The following is a 22,690-nucleotide window of genomic DNA, read 5'->3' as shown; positions in this document are numbered from 1 at the left end:
TCCTCCTTTCCCCAAGTGCCATTCCTAGCAGGCAAATGCGTGTGCCCTTCTTGAAAATGAGTTAAGTACCATCCTCTGTCCAACCATCTTTCCTCTTCTTCTCCTGAATGTCAGGTGGTCTGTGGAGAGTGGTGAGCGTGGCCCCAGAATCTGTCCAGGCTGTAGCTTATTAAAATCTGTAACAACATGCATTATGCTCTGCCAGGACTTGCCTCTATTCCCATGGTACTTATTTCCTATTACAGCCCTTAAAACATTCTGAGGAGGTCATGTATTGTGTGATTTTCCTTTCCTGCTGAGGTCATTTAATGTCAGATCATGATTAAACAGTTGTGTTAAATCATGAGTTCTTGATCACAAATGTAGGTGAAAATGCTTTATTTCATTTAAATGTTAACAACTGATTTCGCTTTGTATGTTTGACCCTGAAAAAAAAAAATCACGGGCAACAGTGATACAAACATTTCGGTTTCGATGCCACAGACAAGGCACGAAAACAGCTGGGCAGGTGACTCTCATGAATCAGCTTTCTGACCTTTCTTTGTCCTGCTGTTCCCTCTGTCCCCCTTTCTTTTAGTCCCACAAGGGAAATTCTCACTGGATAGGGTCTAATACCTTTGTCAATAAAGTGGCTTTTCTGAAAGCCAGGGTAAGAGGGGAGTTATGTCTGTTAGCCTCCCCAGAAGAAATGGGTCAGACTGCATTGACCTGTGCTCAGCCCCATCGAGAAACCCTAACAAAAGTGTTAACTAAATGCGGCATTGGCTCCTCTTAGTTCAACTAAAATCCCCAAACACAGTGAAGATGCCAGATACGTCACTCCAGACAGGTCGCTCCCAAGCCCCGGAATTCTGAGCCTGGATGAATTTGCAGTTTGGCTCAGAAATTCCCCTTCAGGAAGGATTCTAAAATCTGAAGCACATTTTTATCAAAGCGTTTCCCCCTCACAGCACGGCTAGTGAAAATGAAACTCCCCGTAAGCAGAGCTGACTTCCGCTTAGAGCAGCATCTAAGGGAGGACACTTGGGAGGAAGCAGCCAGTGTCTGTCCCTGCAGCTTCACTCCGGCGATGCGGTGAGGCAGCATCGTGTCCAGGACACTTCTCCCCAGATGTTTGGCTCATGCCTGTCCCACAGGTGTTGTAGGAATCAGCAAGACCTCTAGACAGACAGTCAGAAGGCCTGGCTCTATCATTTTAAAAATCATTTGACTATATAGGCAAATCACTTAGCCTTTTTCAGTCTCAGTTTTACATTCTGTTTGATGGGACCAACGCATCCGCCCTGCCTCTGTCACTGGGGTTGTTGTGAACATCAAACAAGACAATGCATATGACAGGGGCCTGTGAACAGTAATACACCATAAAAATAACACAAATAATATTCTTATCACCCTCAGGCAGTGCTAGAGCGCAGACTGCTACTTCAAGCAGTTCAACACCATCCTTGCTCCACTCTGACGTTACAAGCCCCGTACTTCGAGCTTCACTGATCTGCTGCCCAGGTGAAGAGGAGGTAGGATCCTGGCAGGAAAAGACTAGGCACTTTTTTCTTTAAGTACCTGGGCCCCTATTTTGGTGGATTTGAATCTCTACCTCCTATAAATCAATTTCAACCTCCTGTAAGATTCTGGCAGCATTTGAATCTGACGTTGGAAGGGTAAATAAAATAGAGTTCTGTTATTCTTGCTGATCCCACTTTGGGTCTTAAGGCCAAAGTAGGTGTTGACCAGCCAGGCTGATCATTTGAATGCTTCAAAAAAATGATTTATTTTTGCCAATTCCCCAATGGTCTCTTCTCTTTCTATTCAGGAGCTAAGTTTTGCTCAGAATGACATCAAGGGAATGAGAAAATTACCTGTAATTCTTGTTGTCGGATCTGAGGTTGTCACAACAGATTACTATTCTAGGGCCGGAAGCATCTAGAACTGCCTCCTGGGGAGTGTTCCTAGCGTTCCTGTCTCTCTGGTCACACAGTTCTCCTACCCCTGGACCTCGGTGAGCCAGTCACCACCGTCACAGCCAGACTGCGGGCTGCTTCATCACAGCCAGCCCCAGGGGAGTAAGAGCGACCTCCCCAGAACATTCAAAAAGAAAAATTTCAAAGCCCAAGGGAGCCTCAGGACCAAGTGTTTGGGGCACATGATGGGGTGTGATCTAGTGCAGGACTCTCCTGAAATACATGTCAAAGGTACACATCCTAGCTCCAGACCCACCCCATCAATCTCGAAGGCAGGGTCCAACAGTACATTTTTAACAGCAATCAAGTAATTCATATGGTTAGGCAATCCCGGGAAGCACTGATCCAACAGAAAAGACTTTAGCGTCTAAAGACCTAATTAGGTTTGTGACGTCACTGAAGGCAGTGATGGTTTATTTCTCCATCTATAAAGAAAAGAGGGGGCGGGTTATAACACTGTGACTTCAGCCTCTCTCAAAGGCTGCCTAAGCTCCAATTAGATTACCTGTATGAAGTCTTTCAGACTATTAAGAAATATTTCCAGATGTGGCTTTTCAGCCCAGAGAGCCTCGGGCCAGAGGGGCAGCCCCTTTCCATGCCTAGTTTGCACAGTCCCTAGCCAGGTGCAGGCTAAGGACCACAGGACAGGAGCTCGTGGCCCATCATCTCTGCAAGACCTGTGTGTTAGTGACGGTGGACATCCACCCTTGGGGCTGCAGAACTGAGCCCTGGAGAAGCAGATGGAGAGCTTCCCCGGGCACACACTTAGGTGGCACAGCTGACAGTACCACCAGGTTTGTGGCAAATATCCCCAGTTTCCTCAAGAGTTTCTGCATGGCCCAGAGAAGCAGTTCATCTACCAGGGGACACCTCCTGCCACCGGCATCCATGCCCCCTCATCCAACCCATCCCTGACTCAGCTGTGACTCAAAGGCAAACACACTCATGCCTCATCCCACCAGGCCCTCTGCCTCTCACCCCTCCCCATCCTAACTCACCTCTTCCGACTCAGACTTTTAAATACTGGTTTTTCAGATCACTGAGCATATCTTTAAATAGGATGGATGGACAAGCACACACAACACTTAAATACCGAAATGTACCCATTTAAATGAAAAAAAAACCCTTTAATTCTCTGGGTTTGTTGTAATTTATCCATAGCGGTATTTCATCTTATACGCATAACATCTCCCAGTTTCTTCTCGGGCAGGTCTTTTTTCCCCTATTCAATTGCAGGGTCCCCAAAGGCAGAGACCATGTCTTGCACAAGACTTATTTTCCATCTCAAATACATCTTAGGAAGGAAGTCAACAAGTATAAACACTTCCTGTGCAGGACACACTATTCAGGGGGAAAAGAAACAAAAGGTTGTGTTGGGAAAAGCCGGGGTGCCAACGATGGCCGGCTTTGCCTTTACTGGTCCGGTCAGCCTTATCTCCTGTCCATGTACCTAGAAATGACTATCTTCTCTCTCGACTGGAGGCCTGGAAGTCTTGAGTGATTTATGCAGCCCTTCAGAGGACAACCTGGTCCCATCTCCCTAGGTTATTTCAGGAGACTGTTATCATCTTTGTATTTTTTATTGTCCATCTGTAGTTGTCTTTGGAACTGCAGGTTTCCAGTTTTAGTAATTCTCTCCTGTGGCTCCCTTCAACCTTCACCCAAATCACACACGCCCCCGGCTAATGAAAGCAGTGTCTCTGGTCTCTGCAGCTGGTGCTGTGGGGCTCTTTGGTGGTAAGAAGCCAGACACGGTGCCCAGGGTAAAGAGAGAATTATCTGTGGCTGCCCAGCCTTCTCCAGAATTGCCTAAGCAAGTTGAAATCCAAAGCTGGTGACTGAGACATGATGCTTCAATCCTCTTAACCGTCTGAACCGGGGCCCAAACCGACACAATAGACCCAGGCCTTCAAAGGCCAGGGGCACCAGCAATTCTCAACTCAGCACCAGGTTTATGGCTTGTGTCTTCCAGCCCTTGGAAGTGCCAGCACTGGGCTGACCTGTCCTCCTGGTTCCTCTCACACAAGCCAAAGCCACTGTGATGTCCTCTGGCAATGATAACAACTCGTCCTTCTGACCCTCACCCAGCCAATCCTTTATTTCATTGCACACATGGGACTGGTTTGGAAATGCCATGGATTAAATGGACACCAGTGGAATGATCCTCTGAGAACAGGGCCTCGCTCCAGTCAGGTGGTTCTGGAGAGGACCAAGGAGATGCTGAAGAAAGCTTCTTCAGAGATCGTCCATGGATCCACAGATAGAGGATGGACCGTTGCCGGGAGTAGAGGAAAAGGGAGGCCAAGCCTCATTGCCCTCCAGTGACTGGACCCAACCGTGTGTCCCACCATAATAGTGTGGAGTGAAAAGTTTCAGCAGAGTCTGTTAAAGAAAGTGGAGACAGGTTGACACCGAAGGTTAGAGGGAGTCAGGGATGCCAGCCTCGACATTCAGACAAGAAGAAAAAGTCACTTTTTCCTTGAAAGGAAATGAGCAGTTAAATAGGGCACCAACTTCTCATGCCTTGAGTAGGAATCAGCGATTTGGGCTGGGCTCAGCGAGGCAGTTCTTCTGTCGGGCTTGTCTGGGCTCACTCACGGGTTTGCAATCAGCTGAGACTGTCAGGCAGGATTCCAGGGGGAACGGGGGCCTTTTCTCTGGGCTCACGCAGCAGGACAGCCCAGGTTCCTTCACCTGGGGGTGACCGCAAGAGCAGCAAGAGAGGACAAGTCCCGTGCACGAGAATTTGTCAAGTCTCTGCTTGTTTCACATTTGTTATTGGGCCACTGGCCAAACCAAGTCCCGTGGCCAATCCCAGATTCAAGGGCTCGAGAAACAAACTGTCCTTTTTGACAAGAATGGAAGAGTTTGTGGCCCTTTTTCACAATCTGTACAAATTACAAAATCCAGAGAGATGTTGCTTTGGGATTTAGGCAAAATCTATCATTTGGACAAGGGTAGGAGTAGAAAGTGCTCCTTTGTGAGAAAGCAATACCCCTATCCCCCCAGAGTGTCTAGAGTGGCAGCCTGGGGGGGCCCAGGGATGCCTGCTCCCCACTCAGGTGTCCTGGGATGGCGGGCAGAGCTGGGATGGCTAGAACCACTCAGGGTAAATGAAGTATAAAATGCACAGATGATCCAGTGGAATCTTGTGGTATGGTGTTGGGGGGATGGCCCAGAATCAAAACATAATGAGATTATATATTCTTTTCCTCTTAGATTCTCTCTCAGGCTTCTCTATTTTGCATTGCTGTTTTCTCTTCTTTTTCTCCCTCTTTTCTTTCATGTGCGTATTTTAAGCATTTATCAAAAGGCACCTGATGACAACATAATCCCAGTGCAGGGGGAGGCAGGGCTTTGTGTGTGGCACCAACCTGCGGAGGGGAGGACGAGGGGAGCCCTTAACGTCCGAGACTCAGGCATCGCTGTGCCGAAAGAGAAAAAGTCGTTTGTGCTCTCAGGGAGGAAAAAGAAACGCCACTTCGACAGCTCTCTTGTTTTGTTCCAGCCACTCAAGAACTGTCATTCAGAACAGCAAATTGAAGTCATTTCTATGATTGTCCAGCAGGTCACTGTCACTGAGCTCACCAAAGGAGTGACTTCAATGTAACAACAGTCATTGACTAGTGCCTGGGAAGTGCCGGGGCTAAAAGGTATATTTTGCCTGAAGTCATCTACCGCTGTCAGTAGAAGGCCTTCTAATAGTAGTCATAAATTCTTCCATCTCTAAGCACAGCACAGGAGGTATAGAAGGGCAGGCTGTCGGCATAGGCATTTTATGGAGCTTCGCAGTCCAGAGCTAACTCCCTTTCAGAACTGGGAAAGGAATCCTGGTTTGGCTAAGGAAGGAGACGGGGCAGGATGAACTCTGTGGGTGAGAAACCCGATGTGTGTGAGCGTGCTCACGCGGAGTTGTTCTCTTGGTAAGTTTCTGAAACTAGTAAGATGAGCACTGAAGTGTGGAATCAGCCCTTAAAGGCTGCTCCTGCCCTGCCCCTTGCCAAAGCAAAGATCAGCAAATCTTCCAAGGTGGTCACCAGAGAAGGTTCCGGGCCTGTTGGCTCTTGGATTTGTGTCTTGTTCCCCTGTTCCGTTTTCAGTCATCCAGAGAGATGTCAGACCACAAGGGACATCCTGGTTGGAAAGTCACTCTGGGGAAGAGCAAAAGGAACCCAACATTAAACTATATGGTGGTTAAAGACACCCACCCCAACACGACGGATAGTTCCCTGGGCAGAATCCACACCTGTTCAGAGCCTGGCACACCCTGCCTCTTAGGACAGTTCATTAGGTTTGTGACTACTGTCCCTAAGCCTCAATTGGTGCTGAAGCTAACATACATCTGATGGAGCTTGGTTCCATGGCCACAGAATCACTTCTCATCCCTTTAGAGACAACTACAATGTTTACAGCGCCTTAACAGTTCGCCTGGATGGTGCACAGGAAACCTGACATCACCTAAAAGTGCCATCCCTACTCACAGTGCTTTTGGTCATCGCAGGTTTCTATTTAAAGAACAACAAAAGACATTTCATTGTTTTGGAGGGGTTAATAATCCTGCCAGAACCCTTTTCTGTTCATGTTCTGGCCCCCTACTACACATTAAAGAAAAATGTCCTGCTTGGAGTCATGAAAAACAAAACGGCAGGAGAGGCAGGGTAACTGAGGAGGGGGCAGAAGCACCCCGGCTTGGGAGAGGCCTCCGGAGCACAGACACACTCTGGCAGCCCACAGTGGACACCTGTGATTGTTCCCCAATGTTTGAGGTCCAGAGCTCACATCTGGGGGCTGAGGCGTGGAATGGGCTGCTCTTGGCATTTAGGGAGAAAACAGTAAAGCCTAAATAAGGCCGCTTAAACAAGAGACAATTTGGGCAAGGACCAAAAGATTTCTTTCACATATACAGGGCGTGGCACACAGTTTACACTCAATAAAACGTCAAAGGGAAAAAGAGGTGAGCTGTGAAGAGGCGAGCTGTCCTTCATAAATACCAACGGCTACTAACCTCCTCTGGGATGTGGATTTTTTGGGGCATCTGATGCAAGTTACAAACCCTCATGCTAAAGGGGGTGGGGGATGGAGAGGAACACACACAGGAGCACGCGGAGAACATAGCTTGTCTACACTCAGACCTCAGAAGCCCACCAAAAGGCCTGAGGTGGTAATGACCCCTACAATCCTTGATGCTAAATGCTTCTTTTCAAAAAAAAAAAAAATTTAAATATAAGTATTGTCAGTTTACAATGTTGTGTTAGTTTCTGGTGTACAGCACAGTGACTCAGATATAGATATATATATTCCTTTTCATATTCTTTTTCATTATGGGTTATTACAAGGTACTGAATATAGTTCCCTGTGCTGTACAGTGGGACCTTGTTGTTTATCTGTTTCATATACAGTAGGTAGTATCTGCAAACCCCAAATTCCCAATTCACCCCTTAAAGCTGGTCATTAACGATCTCTAATACTCCTACAACCCCTGCTACTTCGGCCGTTGCTTAACTCGCCAGGAACCCACGCTCGCTTACTTCACCTGGTCCTGGGTAGAGGCGGGGCGGGGGGGCAAGCCCGCGTTCCCCAAGCCGGACGACCCTGTCCCTCCACCGGGGCCCGCCCGGCCTGGGGCGGTGCCGTCCCGCTCCGCCCGCCCCCCTGCCCAGCCCCTCGGAGGACGCCCAGGCCTCACCGTCTTCTTGGCGGGCTCCTTCTTCCTCCTCTTCTCCGAGTTGCTGTGGTAGGGCAGGTCGCGGTCGCGGTCGCGGAAGGACGGGCCGCGGCTGAGCTCGAGCTCGCTGTAGGGCGGCAGCGCGTCGTCGGGTGCGTCCTCCTCGTCGCCCGGGGGCGCGGCCGCCTCGTAGGTGGCCGACGGCGACCAGGCGTAGTAGGAGGCGCTGCGCGGGCCGAGCTGCGCGCTCCGCTTGGACGGCGTCTCCAGGCTGCCGCCGCGGCTGGCGCCCTCGGGCCGCGCCTGCCGCTCCAGCCCGCCGCCGCGGAACGCGTGGTCGTACTTGGGCGCGGTGCCCGGCGTGCGGCTCACCAGGCGCGGCAGGAGCGCGTCGTCGGGCGGCCGCCGGCGCGGGGGGCTGTAGGACCAGCCGCGGTCGGCGTCGGGCAGGGGCTCCCGGCTGCGGCTGCGGCTGCGCTGCCCGTAGTACTCCTCCAGCGAGCCGTCCTGGTAGAAGCCGCCGTGCGCCCGCGCCTCCGAGCGCTCGAAGCGGCTCCCGCCCCGGGCCTCGCGGCTGTTGCCGTCCGTCCGGCGGGACCGCGGGCCGTAGGAGTCGGCGAAGGCCGCCAGCTCTTCCATGGAGACGGCCGGCACGCCGGTGGCGAAGTTCTTCCGGGACAGCATCTCCGACTTGGAGCGCTGCTGGCTGCGGGCAGAGGAGGCGCTGGTCAGTCTGGGTGGGGCCAGGTACCGAACAGCTGCTGGGCGGGGCGCTTGCGGGGGGATCGCAGGGCCCCCACCGTGTCTCGGGCCTCGGTCAGGAGCCGCGGCCCCAGCCTCGGCTCCGCTCTCGGCTGGACGAAACATCTCGGGCACCTCTCACGCCTCAGAATCTCAAACAGCAAAGTCAAGGCGCCGTGCCTATCTCGTGAGTCAGTGCTAAGGATCACAGTGGGGTTGTGTGGATAAAAATACTTCGTGATGTACGTGGTGCTGAAACACACGCGGCCCCTCTTCTGGTCATTATAATGGATGTGACCCCTGGTTGACAGCCTCGTATCTCACTCCTCACACCTTCACAGCCAGTGTGGGTGGTGTGGCCTGCAGTACACATGGCCGAGGCCCACGGAGCCCCTGTGACACAGAGAGGCCTCTCCCTCCTTCAGAGCCCAGGGCCAAGTTACCTCTCGGGGTGGCAGGCCAGAGGGACTCTGCCATGGGCGCCCTGAGAGACAGGCTATGCCTACTGTCCTTCAGGATAAAGGACAGATGAGTGGTGAAGGTGTTATTCAGTGGGCACTGGTCACACAAAATTGGACACACATCTTGGCCCCCCACATTCATTGGCCCTGTGACTCTGGGTAAGTTCCTTAATCTGTAAGTTTCCGTTTCCCCAACTTAAAATGGGGACATTAATAGTACTTGCCTTTTAGAATTATGAGAATCAAATGCAACAGTATAATGTGTTTGGCATTTTAGCCTTCACAAAACAAATGATGAAAAGTGATGGCGATGACGGATGGGGTTTTTTAGAGGTGACAGGATAAAACATATGCGTAGGGCAGAGAAGTGTTAACAAGGTCCATGAAGGGCTCTAGAGGACCCTCTTCAGAGAGCCATGAAGGAGGCCTTCTGCACGTGGTGTCCCAGGTGTTCCCTTGCTTAGTGGGAAAGGGATGTTCACCAGCCCATAGAGAGATGTGGCAGGATAACCTGGAAAGGCAGAGATGCTATCCCATAATAACAGCCTTAGTTTCACCCTGCCTTCAGGTCCTGCCCCCTCACGCCCAGCACCACAGCTGCCCACCACGGCCACCTTCACCTGTGCCTGAAGCTCTCCCGATCCTCTTTGTTATACTCCATGGCTGAGGGCCCCCGGCTCGTCCCACTGCTGCCTCCTATGGCACCTGACCAGTAGTCGGCATTGCTCTCCAAGTCCCCAGACACAGGGAACGGCTTGCTTCGCATCTGATGGTAAGACTGGCGGAAACCACTGTCCTCTTCATGCAGAGAGCTGAGTTCTGAGATGGTGTTGTTATCTGCAGGGACAGAAACAGATACCTGTTAGGCAGAACAGGATCTCTGTTAAGGGCTGAGACTAGTGGCTCTGGGAAACTCCCACTGGAGGGCCTCAGTCCTGGCCAGGCTGGGCTGTAGACCTGAGCTAGTGGCACTTGTGTTCTTGGCTCAGCAGGAACTGGCTCCAGCTAGAAGCCCACTCGCCTACAGAGAAGGATGCTTCCTACATGCTCTGTTCTTAGAACAGGAGAACAATTGTTATTGTTCCACCTAAGGCAGGCTTCCCAGAACCTGGACTCTCTGCAGCTGGTCTCCTCCTAGTAACCATCATCCTTGCTCAAATGTTTTTCTTCTTCTTTAATTCTATGATAAGCCATGAGGATCCCAAGCACATTGAGCTAAAAGGGGCAAAAAGAGAGAGAAGCCATAGATCACAGTGCCTGCCCTATGTTGGCCAGGTCCTAGGGTGGGGCCTTCAGAGCCAGTACTGCCCCCAGCTTTAGAGGCCCCCAATTCCACCCTCCTGCAGCTGTGTCCCTCCCCATAGAGCAAGGAATCCACAGGACCAAAGGGATCTGCACACCTGGTGTCCATCCATCCCCTTTCTGGATCTCCATCCAGGAACCTGGAATATCTTCCCCTAAGGGTACCAAGTCCATTTCCAGGGCCTGAGTAGACCTCTTCTGCTCCCCAAAGAGTATTCCAGGTGTATGTGGCCATGGGTGGCCAGGACAGCTGTTTGGAGGTGTGGGAAGGAAACGGGGGGTGGGGGGTGGGGGGTGGGAGGCTGCACTTAATGGCCTATGAGCCTCCGCTTGTACTCTTGCCCCAAAATGTAAAAGATGGCAATGGTCACAGCCATCTCATTTTCTAGGGTGACCTAAGTAGCTTTTTGCAAAAGCACTTCTGGATAAGGACCAGAATCACAATCTGGAAAGGGGGGAAAAAAAAAAAAGAAAAAACAACTCTCTATTTATAAAACTTTGAAATGGATTGAATTTCACATTACTTAAAAAATAAATCTAGCAAATCTATTTGTAATGTAACTGAATCCATTTGTTTTCTAAAATCCTTTCAACTTCAAACTATTATTAAAATCAATATTTATAAGGGGTCAGGCCTGGCTGTTGAGTGAGAGGTGAACCAAGAGAAGATGTGGGCAGCGCAGATGTGTGCCCCAGGGCCCCCTCTCCCTCTTCTCTTCCCTGTGCCCAACAGTCCTTGGAGGAGCAGAGGATTTTTGCCGGTTCCCACCCAGGCAGAGGAGGAAGGGCCTCCTCCCACAGCAGAAACACAGCCTCCTTGTCCTGTTTCACCAGGACACAGAGCTGACCAGGAACACCATTCAGATTGGTCCTATGATCAGTTAGTTTTGAATTATAATCTAATTCTAAGCCTTTTCTTCCTCCTCAGGAGAATGGACTAATTAGTGCCTATTTTAAAGGAAAATAACTCAGATACTATTGATTAATGAAATCTAGAACCTTCCTTTTCTTGTGATCCCAGTGAATCCCAATCTCTTAGGAACCCGACAGAAGAGAACTTTAAAATGCACCAGGTGTGTTTATGGAAAAATTACATTTGGCTCAGAACCTTCCTTAAGCTTCAGGGAATAGTGGACACTTTTCATTTCTTTAGATAGCAGGGCCATCTCTGACCGTTTATATGATGGACTATCCAAGCTGTATGCGGCCCTAAAATTTCTGCCACAGTGGGAACATGAACATGGATGTCCCCCCCTTCACAGACACTGGGAAACCTTGTCTGTAAAGGGCCAGAAAGTCAGTATTGTAGGCTTTGCAAGGATGGCTGTCACAGCTATTCAACTGTGCCATTGCAACATGAAAGGAGTCACAGATAATACAGAAGTGGTTTGGCATGGCTGTGTTCCAAGATAATTTACTTACGAAAACAGGAGGTGGAACATTTGTAACCTGGGAGGTGTAGTTTGCTGGTCCCTGCACTGGGATTCCAGACCCAAACTTCCCAAGAGCAGCCCCCTACTTAGAAGGGACAGGCCAACGAGGATCACACTGGCCAGGAAATGCATGGGCCTGACCCTGAAACTCCCAGTTCTTGCAGAATCCGGTCCTCCCTTGCCACACCTGAAGCTCTGAGACTCACTTTCTGATGAGATCTTAAGACTGTCCCACGTCCATGGTCCACCCGAGGGTTTACTCTGTTCTTCAGGAACAGAACCTCTCCAAGAAAAGAGCACTAGGTTCCTACTTCATCTCTATGCAGTCACTGTAGTGTCAGCCTGCGGGATCCAGGCGCTCTGGGTTCCAGTCCTGTCGCTGGCACTGGGTACTTTCCCCCTCTGCCTCCCTTCCCTCCTCCATAAAATGAGGGAGGTGGATTCAACAACCTGAGGGTCTTCCCGCTCCCACATCCTAAGGTCCTAGGAGCTGGAAGGCTGTGGTCTCAGAGCAAAACCACCACTGCAGCGGGGGTGCCATCCACAGTGGGCTCAAAAGTTGCTAGCTTAACAGAAGAGCATTGGACAGGCATCAGAGGAGCTGGGTTCTAGTCCTGATTTTTGCCACTTCAACCCTCTGGGCTCCTGTTTCCTCCTCTGTACACTGCAAAGGTCGACCCAGACCATCTCTAAGTTCCTTGGTCATTACCTTCTGACCAGCCAGCCCTTAGAGACCACAGCAGATGGGAGACATCATGTGAAGCGGGATCCACTCTTTAGTTTTATCCCCAGTTTTGAACCTGTTCCCTGAGCTGTGAGATTCACAGGTTCCCTCCACAGGCTCTTTCTCCTTGATCCCTGACTGTCTCTGTCTCTGTCCCTTCCACGGATCCATGACAACACTGTTACAACCAGCTTGTCAAGTGCAGTGACATCTGCATTCCTGACATTCCAATCTGGAGATGGTCTTTTTATAGGCAGGGTGGTGGGAGGAGGCAGCAAGGGATACAACTCAGACAGGATGAATTTAGAACTGCAAACTGGGAGGAAGATGTTGTCCTTAATCTGAACAAAGCTCCTCTAGTCTGGGACTGTTTCCCCAACAATGCCATCCAGTCTCCCATTGGTTCCAAGGCGAGGAGGGTTCAAAGAGAGAAACATAGTGACCTCACAATCATGCCTGCCAGCATCCTCAGATAATTAGCCCATCCGTGTCAGACCTGCCCTGTGCTGCCTCTCACGACAGATGGTAATTTGGAAGCCACCCCAAAGAATCAGCTGTGTCAGCTGCAAAGTCTCCCAGGGCATGGGTGAGTTAAGGGTTGGGGCCCTGCCACCAACAGACTTAGTAATTAAAATGTTATTTTGACAAGAGGGACCGTCTCTCTGCTTGCCCCTCAGTCTTTGCTGCTGGGCATCTCAGAGGACGGCCGGCCGCCTTTTTACGAGATTCATCTGGCAGGCTTGCTCTTTCCCTTTCATTGATGCCGCCGGTCAGCGACTGGACTGTGGTTTGATGCTAGGGCCTTTGACATTGGGCTTCCGCATCTTAAGTCATTATTTTGAATATATTGTAAAGCAAGTAGTAGGGAAAGGCTGTTTGAATAAACTATTTCTGACCCCAGGATTGTACAACCCCAGCAATACTGACTGCCCCGTGGAGAGACACAACAGCGACCAAGATGGTACATGACTGCTCTGTTCTTCACACCTGAAGCCCTTTTTCCTCCCCTCTGTGTACGCGAAGCTACTTTATTTAGGGTGCTGTCTCCAGCCCCCCTGCTAGTTCTGACCCCGAAAGCTCAGGGCTGCCCACGTTTGGTCGACCCCCAGCCCCCCTTTATCATGATGCACAGATCACATAAAACTAACAGATGCTCACATCTGCCTCTCATCCTCCTGGCTGGATCAAACTGAGCCAGCTCCTTCTCGACATAGTACAGGACCTTCATGGAGTCTCTTTCTTTGTCAGCTTGGATCCGGTAACCTTTGCGGACTGTTGAGAAAAGGACAGGAAGGTGAGCTGAAAAAAATCAGGAGGAGGCTTCCATTTATTTCACCAAGTAGAAAACATGATTGCCACTTATAACAACTCTTTTTGAAATCACCCAGAAATAGCCATCTCTATGTATATTATGTAGAGCCATACCCGAGAGCCCCTTTATCAGGTGGTTCCATTAGAATGGAGGATGACAAGTCAACAATAAAATTCTATTACAGAGTATTTTTAGTCATTTGTTCCCCCCTGCTTCCGATCTCCTGACCTCTTATAGCTCCACTTAAAGCTCATCTTCTCAAAGTTTGGGGGTGTATACTCACACTAAAAAAAAGGATGACTTTCTAGACTGAGGACACACATCATTTACTGCCTGAGGGTCACACCTGCACCTGGAGCACATGTAACTTTAAAACAGGGACTTGACACAGGTGGCCTGAAAGCCTCTAGTCACCAGGGAGATGGTGCAAAAATTCCGTAACTAGGTGATCCATAAGCGCTAGTATTAGATTATAGGCTTTATACACATTAGTACAAAATACAATGCAAAATACATGGATTACTAAGTATGGTTTCATTTTTATTTCTTTAGCATCTTCCTTTCAGGAAAGGGAAGATCGTATTTTAGACATGATTAATGCAACCTGCTGCTACACAGTTACAGGCAGGTGTTATTTTCAGGGCTTAATAAAAAACAAAATGAAAGCATGAGAGAGAATATCATCACTCATTCTGTCAGCGACAAAGGCAGTTGAAGCCCCATCTCACTTAAGCTTAGTCTAGTTCAATACCAGCCCCAAGGGTGATCGGACGTGGGCAGGTCTAATCTTCACAGAGAAAGAGAAAACAAGAAAGGAAGGAATGGGATGGGGACAGAACAATGAGGGTAACAGACAATACTCCCTGGGCAGTGAAATGTGCTAGGCACCGTGCTGAATGCTTTACGTGGACACCGGTTCCTTACAACTATGTAAGGAAGTTACTGTTAGAAGCCACATTTCATGGTTGAGGAAAGCTGGGTCTGGAGAGTTTTACAAATTGCTCAGGAATAAGTGGCAGCGCTGGGACTATGCAGTCTGACTGAAGCCGAGACGTACGGGCATCTTGCCTTTCTGGAGTCGAGGAGCAGAGGCAGCACAGAAAGATAGCTGAGGAAGACAAGGAAGAGCCCAGAGTAGGAGATGCTCATAGGAGTGCCACAGGTGGTATCAACTGGGGTACCGTCCTTCCTTCCAGCCCATCAGGACTGTACAGTGAGATGGAAGCAACCTCCAACCTTCTCTGTTCCCAGAGTAGGGCAAATACCATAAAGAAACCGCACAGCATGTGCCTCTGGAGAAAATCCTGCTTTCTGCTCTCTGGTCATGTTAACCTGGCTGTGGACAGAGCCGCCCACACAAGCATGTACATGGAAGATTAAAATAGCGTCTTCCAGACTCTAATCACAGCCCTGGCACTGAAGACTGCAAAGACGCCCACACACCCGTTTGCAGGTGAACTGATTCTCCACATGAGAACAGGCTGGGCAGGCCACATTCATCTCCATTTGTGGAATTAGTTTAAAAAATTAATGAATCTCAGCACACACTCTTTAGTGATACCTTCTCCTGGAGGTTAGATCCATAATCCTTACGCAGAAGCAATTATTAGCAGAAATGATTTTATTTATCAAGCTACACACACTCCCATCTCTGCAGAGGCGTTTACATAGTACAGACAGTTCAATTAAAATGCAATTATCCCACGGAACTGCTATGTCTGTTCTGAGGCAGTTATGTCTGATGGATGACACCAGGGCTGGGCAGTGGGGAGCAGGGCATCTTGCAGGCATGCTGCTTCTCGTGGGGACTCATAAGCGGTGACCTATACAAGACTCAGGTTTCATGTCTCTAAAATGCAACTAGTACTTCTCACCTTTTAAATAAACTCATAAAGCCAAGAAGACAGTTAATAGGAATGAAAAAAAGAAAAGAAAACGAGGACTAAATCAGATGGTTATTGCCCATCTTTGTGACTATTAGGGGCAGTTCAAATATCATTTCATCCAAAGGCTTTCTTTTGCTCAAGCTAGGAAAGTTCTCTCTCTTCTCTATCTCACTCCTAACTTACAAATCATTTACTTTAAACTTTCATCATGGCCCTTAATATTTTGCAGTTTGTTTCAAATTATTTGTATAAATGTCTAGACTTCCCAAAGATGCTTGAGGGAAAAGAATTCTTATCATTCTAGATCGGGGTCAGGCCCAGGACGGTGCTGCACACATAACAGGCACTGAAATGTTTGAGCTGAATGGGTTCGAGCCTGGGGATGGGGGTTGGGTTAATGCTTTCTTTAGAAAGAATATTTTCAGTAGAGTTTCTCTCTCTAAACTGTAAACTTTCTAAGGTCACGGACCAGCTCTTCTGTTCACGCTGCACCCTCAGCACCCAGCATAGAGCCTGGCACACTGTAAACACTCAAAACACACGTGTTTGTATGAATGAATGAATGAATGAATGAATGAAGATAAATCAGGAGTAGAAACGATATTACAAAGTAAGGCAGATGAGGCTATGTGGTGGGTTTGTTGCAGAATTTTGACCAGGAAGGGGAAGGCTAGAATGATAGCTTGAAAGAGCAGTAAGTTTGGTTGCTTTGATTGGTGATGATTTTTTAGCAAAGCAAGCTAGCCTGTTTATAGGCACTAGGGAAGACGTCTGCTCTTCCTGTGGCTATGGGTTCCTCTAGGTGTTCTTACTGTGTGAAGCACTGTTGTGGCAAACAGGCAGTAATACTGAGATAAGGAGGCATGGGTATTGCTGTATGAACAATGCACCAGCTGTCCCCTGGCGGGGAGAGGTGGCTGCCACTCTGAGCAACAGCTGGGAACCGCTCCCTTAACTGCACTTGGACTGGAGCTTAGATTGCTTTCTGTGGCATTACAACAAATGGCACTCCTCATTATGAGACAGATTTGATCATGTATGCATGGGTTCTCATGCCCCTGAAGTTACAGTATTTATTTGCAGCCTCCAATGAAGATGGCAGCTTCCCCTCTCAGTACTGGCATTATAAAGAGCCTCCACCGGACTAGACACCTGCAGTTTTGATTTCTCAGTCACACCAGCTCATGATTTCAGAAATCTGAATCCTTGTAATTTGTCAAAAAGCACAGAAGCTGAGTATTGATATTTAGACTCTAGAGGCTTCATTCATTTGATTTCCATAGAGAAAAATCTAGGCACTTCTCCCTTTAAAAGGTTTTTTTTTTGTTGGTTTTTTTTAAAATCAAAGCTGTAGGTTCGATTGAGACTAACTGTCTCATTGTGGCAGAACCTGGCTCGGTCATATACATGCTCAGGAGCAGAGAAAACACCAGAAAACCTTTCTTGACCTTGATCCCTCCAGGCGGATGAGACTGTTCCTTCTCTGAGCTGGCGTCAGAAAACAGGCTTACCATACACTCCTCTCTGGTTTTCACTCATTTTATTTCCATTCACAAGCTCCCAGAAACCACTCTGCTGGACCGTCAACTCCTTGAGAGAAAATCTGTAGGCATTCATTACATTTTTCTTGATTTGAAAACAAATAGAATGGTGTCAGGTTGATTTTTATCTGTAATTTGTCTGAAGATCAGAGAAGGCTCTGATGGGTGGTGATATTTTAATAAGAAATCTCCTCTACTACTGGCCCAAATCCAGCGTTTTTTTTGGAAAATGACTTTTTCCCTGATGATGTTTCAGCTTAGGGTTGATGGATGATTTATTTCTCCTTTCAAGTCTGGTCCAAGTCCTTTGGTTGGTGTGGCTCTTCCTACTTTGGCTCCTCTAATTTATTAGCCTTGCCAGCTTTGATTTTTTTACTGGACAGGGAATACTGGGATATTCATTTTGATGCCAAACTATAATTTCATAAATTCTTATAGTTAAAAGATTTGAGCTGATATGTTTGACCCAATTAAGGCTTCAACTATTTTTCAGCTAATGTCCCTTTTACAGCCAAATCCAACTTGTAAAATTTGCAGAAGAAGTCTCTGAGGCAGATACCCATGGATATAGCCTTGTTCTTCCTGTCCTATCTTAAGTAAGGAAGGCTGTTTATGGAGAATGGAACAGCTGCCAGATTCCACCCCCAGGGTGACAGCAGCTCAGTTGTGGGAGAAGTGATGCTTAAAATTTGCATATTCTCTGTATACATACAGTAGGCATATATATAGACACACATATCCTTATTAGTTTGAAAAGTGACATTTCAAAACCCTACTTGCCTACTCAATTCTTTGCCAAGAATGATGAGTGAAGTCCAGGTAGATGTGAAAATAAAATAGATTCGAGCCAGGGAAGAATTGATATGGAAAGACCAGGTAAGATGTAATTTCACTAATCAAGTGAGAGGTGACGGCAGCAGTGACTAGGATTGTTGAGTAGAGATGGAGGACAGTAAGCCAATTCAAGGTTATTCTGAGGTCCAGTCTGAAGGACTTGCTGACCCATTGGATGAGAGAAGTGAAGGAGAGAAAGAGCTGAGGAGGAAGTCCCTGCTTCTGGTTTGGGCTACTAGATGGACAATGGTGCCATCCACTGAAATATGAAATGTGAGAGTGGGTTTGAAGGTGAAAAACAGTAGATTAATTCCATTTTCTAGATAGAGGTTGACTTTGAAATAGCTGTAAGACATCCAGGTGGAGATGTTTCAAAAGCAGTTAGATATATGGGACCGAGGAGCAGGAGAGAGGTTGGAGATACAGACTGGCAGTCATAGGCATATAGAGGATGACTGATGCTGTGGACTGGATAAGATTTCCTAGGGAGAGGACCCTGGACAAAACAGAAGCACCAACATCTGGGGGATGTGCAGAGAAAAAACAGCCAGCCAATAGTGAACTAGGGAGGAAAAACTACAAAGTACAGTGTTGAGGAAGACAAAGAAAGCTGAGTGCATCAGAGGTGGCAAATGCTTTTGAGAAGTCAAAGGAGGCAAGCTTTGAGAAGTATCCATTAGATTTAACAATAAGGTGATCTTGGCAAGAGCTGGTCTTCGGAGTGGTGAAAGCAATAGCAAGATGGAAGGTAGCCGAAGAGTTGGTGAGAGCAGAGGAAATGGAGACAGTATTCAAAACTCTTTCAAGACGTTCACCTGTGAAAAGGAGAAAATGGATAGGGAAGCAGCACCAGCGGACTGTAGGGTTTTTGCAAATTGTTGTCGTGTTTTAATGGAAGAGAACTGAGCATGTTCTGAATGCTGATAGGAAGGAGTCACTCAAGAAGGAAAGGCTGGAGATGAGAGGTGGGAATGGAGTGGCGTGTGGAGATTTAATAATGAAAGATTCTTGACAAAGCTGAAGGGGATGGATCCAGCGCAGGGCAGGAGGAGACGATCTTTCATTGTAAGAGGTAACAAACAGCTCCTATGAAGAACAGGAGAAGGAATCACGGTGCCTCTTATCTCTCTCCCATTCAGTAACTAACTGGCTATACTATACATAGCTCATCAAAGATGCCTTTTCAACTGCGCAGAGTGTTCAAAAGTGTACATTGTGTACAAATGTAATCTGAAAAATTACTGTTGCTAGATGATTACCCTAAAATTGAAGTAGCATCGAAATATAAAATAGGCTAAATTTACATCTTTACAAATCAGCATTTCTTAACACGTAATATTCTTTAAAGAACATTCTATATGGAACATTGGCTTAAGCCACCTTTCTTACAGGAGAAATAGCCAAACACCATCAATAATTCTGGCCATGGGACCGTGAGGACAGAAATGTGCTGGATTAGGATCATGAAGAACTCTGTCCTGACTCAACGAGCCAGATAAAGATATCAAGGGCCATACTCGCTGTGGCCAACCTGTGTGGCTGTGTATCCTCCCCTTTCTCCTTGCTAACAGAATCCTGACTGTGTTCATTTCCACGGTGAACAGGTATTGTGGCCTAAGAGATGAGTCCTGGTTGGTCCAAGCCAATCTGGTTTCGGAATGGGGACGGGACACAGTTGTTGCCGATAAAACCACATGGAGAAGTCTGCTGGAAGGGGAAGAGGCTTCTGGAAAAGTTTTCCTCACTCTTGAGAAAAGGAGCACATGGAAAAAGCATAGCTTGTCCATCTCTGGATGTACTTGGCACCTGGAACAATGGCAATCACCACGGAATCAGGAGGGGAGCCAACTCAGGAGAACAGAGGATGCGCTCAGGATGCCAGAACCAAAGATGGGAAGAACAATGTCATTCAGCGATGTCACCTGAACTGTCCCACTAACCAACCCCAGAACTACCTCACCTTGGGATTTCTTGCTACGTACGTGGAGTAACACTTTTTTTTTTCTTCTATTTTTCAAGCCACTTCTAATGGTAGTGGGTTAGTATCGCAGGATGGAGCCAAAATGACTGAACTGCAACAAGCAGGAACTGGGAAAAGGTTAAAAACGGGAGAGAAGAAGTATTTGCCATTCTATGAATGAGTCATTTTATTATAAGAATCCATTAAACAAAAAGTAAGGGGGAAAAGGGTTCTGGTGGGAAGGGAGGAAAAAGAAGACTGGAAAAGGAAGGGAAGCTGCAAATAGAGGATGAGACATGTCCTATTCATGTCTCCTTTGCCCACTGCATCCTTCAGGGAAATGGACTATATTGTCTTTGTCTCTCTAATTCCTGGCATGTCCTTGATCATTAACTTTTACTTCTCAGTCTGTGACTCATTGCCAATCTCAGACATCAGAATTCTACTAATAGTTCCAGAGAAAGAAAAAAAAAACACAAATACCAATTACTCACTGAGGATATCCACTCCTTCCACGGTGGGGCACTGACAGTTCATTAAATGAGTTAGTGATTCTTCCCCACTCCCCACTGAAGGTCATCCAGATACCTCCAGGGGAGAAATGTCTGTTTTACCAACCCCAGTGGCTCATCCTCATCTAGAGGTTTAAAGATCACCTCCTAAATATACTACACACACAGTTCTAACCTTTACTGCTCTGGACTCCTGTTCAGATGCCTCCAGGAAAGCCACTTTTTAACATCCTTATACTCCTCTTCCCCTGCCAATAACCATGAACTCATCATGCCCTAAATGGGGCTAAACTCCATCCAAATAAACTCTCCTTACCAGTCATTTCATTTCTGTCTAGGATATGCACCGCTAGACAACTTGGACTCATCTCAAAGCCTCTGAAAGTCTAAGTCCTTGCTCTTTCAAAGTATCTCTCAGATTTACCACTCATTTCACCTCCCATTGTTTCTGTCAAAACCGAGATGCTCACATGTGCCACCTGAACCACTTCAGTCACACCTCAGCTCATGGGCTCTGTTCCCACTCTCTCCCACTTACCACCGGCCTTGTCACCGTGTCCCCTCTCCACCCAGGAATCTGCCTGTGGTGGCTCTCATTTGGTGTCCCAGCTCTTCTGGAGGGTTTTCAAGGCCCCTCCCCCAAAATCTGGCTCCACCGTCTTCTCCACTGTCTTCCCGTCAGACAGACAAGCTGGGCACTGTCACACCCACACACTGTTCTCCTGGCTCCGGGCTGGCCTGTGTGTGTCTCTGCTGCTCATTCCTTCACGTTCCTCTAGGCCCAGCTCAAATCTCACCTCTCCCCTGAAGACTCTGAAACCATTCGAACTCTTTCTTCTGTAAACTCACACTGCCATACGCTTTAGCATCTAATTGTCCTAATAAAGGTCTATTCTCTCTCCCCGGTTGGGACATACTGCTTGATAGACAAACCATGTCCTACACTTCTAAGTGTTACTCACGGTACCTGTTACAGCCCTGAGCACCAGGTAGGGAAGACAAAACTATTTATTTAACTGAATGATCAACATTCAAGGGGCACCTTGCCTCTCTTCTTATCATTTTGGTTACTGAGGAGCCTGGGAAGAAAGCAAGGGGCAGCTGTGTCCTACAGCTCTTGGAAAGCCTGGTATGCCTTTCAGGAGATATCTGGTCCATCTCCAGAGTGCGGAGAATCATTGTCCAAAGAAACATCACTGAGCTGATAGTTCTTAACAGCAAGGAACCAGAGTGGAAGCCGGGCAGGAGCGAGGGGCAAGGCAGTCTGGAACGACATTTACCACTGTGGCTTCCTCCAGTGGAGTCACTTGGTGCCAGGGGAGGTGGATGTGGCTTGTCCATCAGCATGCCAGATGAGGGGGCTCCTCCCAGGGGGACAGAGGGGATGGAGTAGGGGCCGGGGACACCGGAGACAGAGGGAGGGTACCCGGCCTTTGCTGCTTTCCCTGCTTCATACACTGTGGAGGGAGATGAAGAGCAAGAGAGATTACATCGTCCCACCCTCCACAACCCTCATGCCAAAAATCCCTGAGGATGAGCTGAAGGGAGCTCCTGGATGCATGGATGTGTGTGTGTGTGTGTGTGTGTTCTACTAGGACTGAATGGATTCATCAGAACCATCCTCCCCCACTCTCTTGGACTCCTCCAACTCTGCCAAAAGGCGATGACATAAGGCATTACAGTGTTCAGTAGTACCTGGCAACTGAGTAATTCAGTGGTGCTGGGAGCTGTCACAGCAGCCCACTGTCAACCACGCTGTCTGTAGGCTGCCTCAGCCCCTCTGGAGGAGGCCCAGCACCAGGGCTGCCTGGGGCTGCTTCCAGGAGGATCCTGAGCCTCTTCTAGACAGGCAAAGCCAGCAATGGGTTCGCACATGGCCCAGCTCTGTGAGCTCAAGCAGAGCAAGGGACCTGACTCCTCCTGGAAGCTGCTTTGTCCCTAAGGATACTAAAGATGCACGTTGTCTCTCTCTCTCCTTCAAGGTGTGTCTGGTTTATGGCTGGGGTGCCAACCTTAATGCCTACATGGGCTTGGCCAGGGAGGTAGAATTGTGAGTCCCCAAATGAGGACCCATTCCTGTGTGGACCATTTTATCACAGGAGTAAATACAACTTATCTGTGGCTGAATGGGACCCAAAGGCTGCAGACTGCAGACTGCACACACAGTTGGTAAAAAGAGGAGCTCTCTGCACTCTAGAGGCATGACCAGAGAAGGTTTCCTCCAGTTTGGATGCCCGAGGAGAGGGCAAAAGCCTCACCCCACAGCCTCACCATCCTGAACCTGCCCTTCCTTTCATCCATAGGGTCGATGGGAATTCCAAATGTGGGGGTGAGAGGTGGAGATAAAAAGCATGGATGGTG

General features: G+C 48.3%; 1 protein-coding gene and 1 long non-coding RNA gene across 6 annotated transcripts in view; one reads left to right on the top strand and one right to left on the bottom strand.

Moving 5' to 3' along the window:
* The first annotated feature begins 1 nt into the window (after position 1).
* LOC140688046 (uncharacterized) lies at positions 2-13,784 on the top strand. 3 transcript variants are annotated; one of them, XR_012062732.1, is made up of 4 exons: positions 2-60; positions 1,399-1,514; positions 9,394-9,597; positions 13,186-13,784. It is a non-coding gene; the product is annotated as an uncharacterized lncRNA (long non-coding RNA). The 3 variants fall into 3 exon arrangements; XR_012062733.1 differs by having other exon boundaries at positions 9,377-9,597; XR_012062731.1 differs by lacking the exons at positions 2-60; positions 1,399-1,514; positions 9,394-9,597 and adding an exon at positions 12,779-12,870.
* ILDR2 (immunoglobulin like domain containing receptor 2) overlaps positions 362-22,690 on the bottom strand; it is a 60,972-nt gene continuing 38,643 nt past the window's right edge. For all 3 annotated transcript variants that reach the window (XM_072946202.1, XM_072946204.1, XM_072946203.1), the window contains 5 exons: positions 21,610-21,786; positions 13,443-13,556; positions 9,446-9,662; positions 7,645-8,329; positions 362-6,109 (listed from right to left, as the gene is read on the bottom strand). In XM_072946202.1, the coding sequence (XP_072802303.1) occupies positions 6,074-6,109; positions 7,645-8,329; positions 9,446-9,662; positions 13,443-13,556; positions 21,610-21,786 (1,229 nt within the window). In that variant the 3' untranslated portion in view covers positions 362-6,073. The remainder of the gene's footprint in view (positions 6,110-7,644; positions 8,330-9,445; positions 9,663-13,442; positions 13,557-21,609; positions 21,787-22,690) is intronic.

Source organism: Vicugna pacos, chromosome 21 (assembly GCF_048564905.1).
Source record: "Vicugna pacos chromosome 21, VicPac4, whole genome shotgun sequence".
In the NCBI taxonomy this organism is placed as follows: Eukaryota; Metazoa; Chordata; class Mammalia; order Artiodactyla; family Camelidae; genus Vicugna; species Vicugna pacos.
This window is presented reverse-complemented; position numbering and strand designations above follow the sequence as displayed.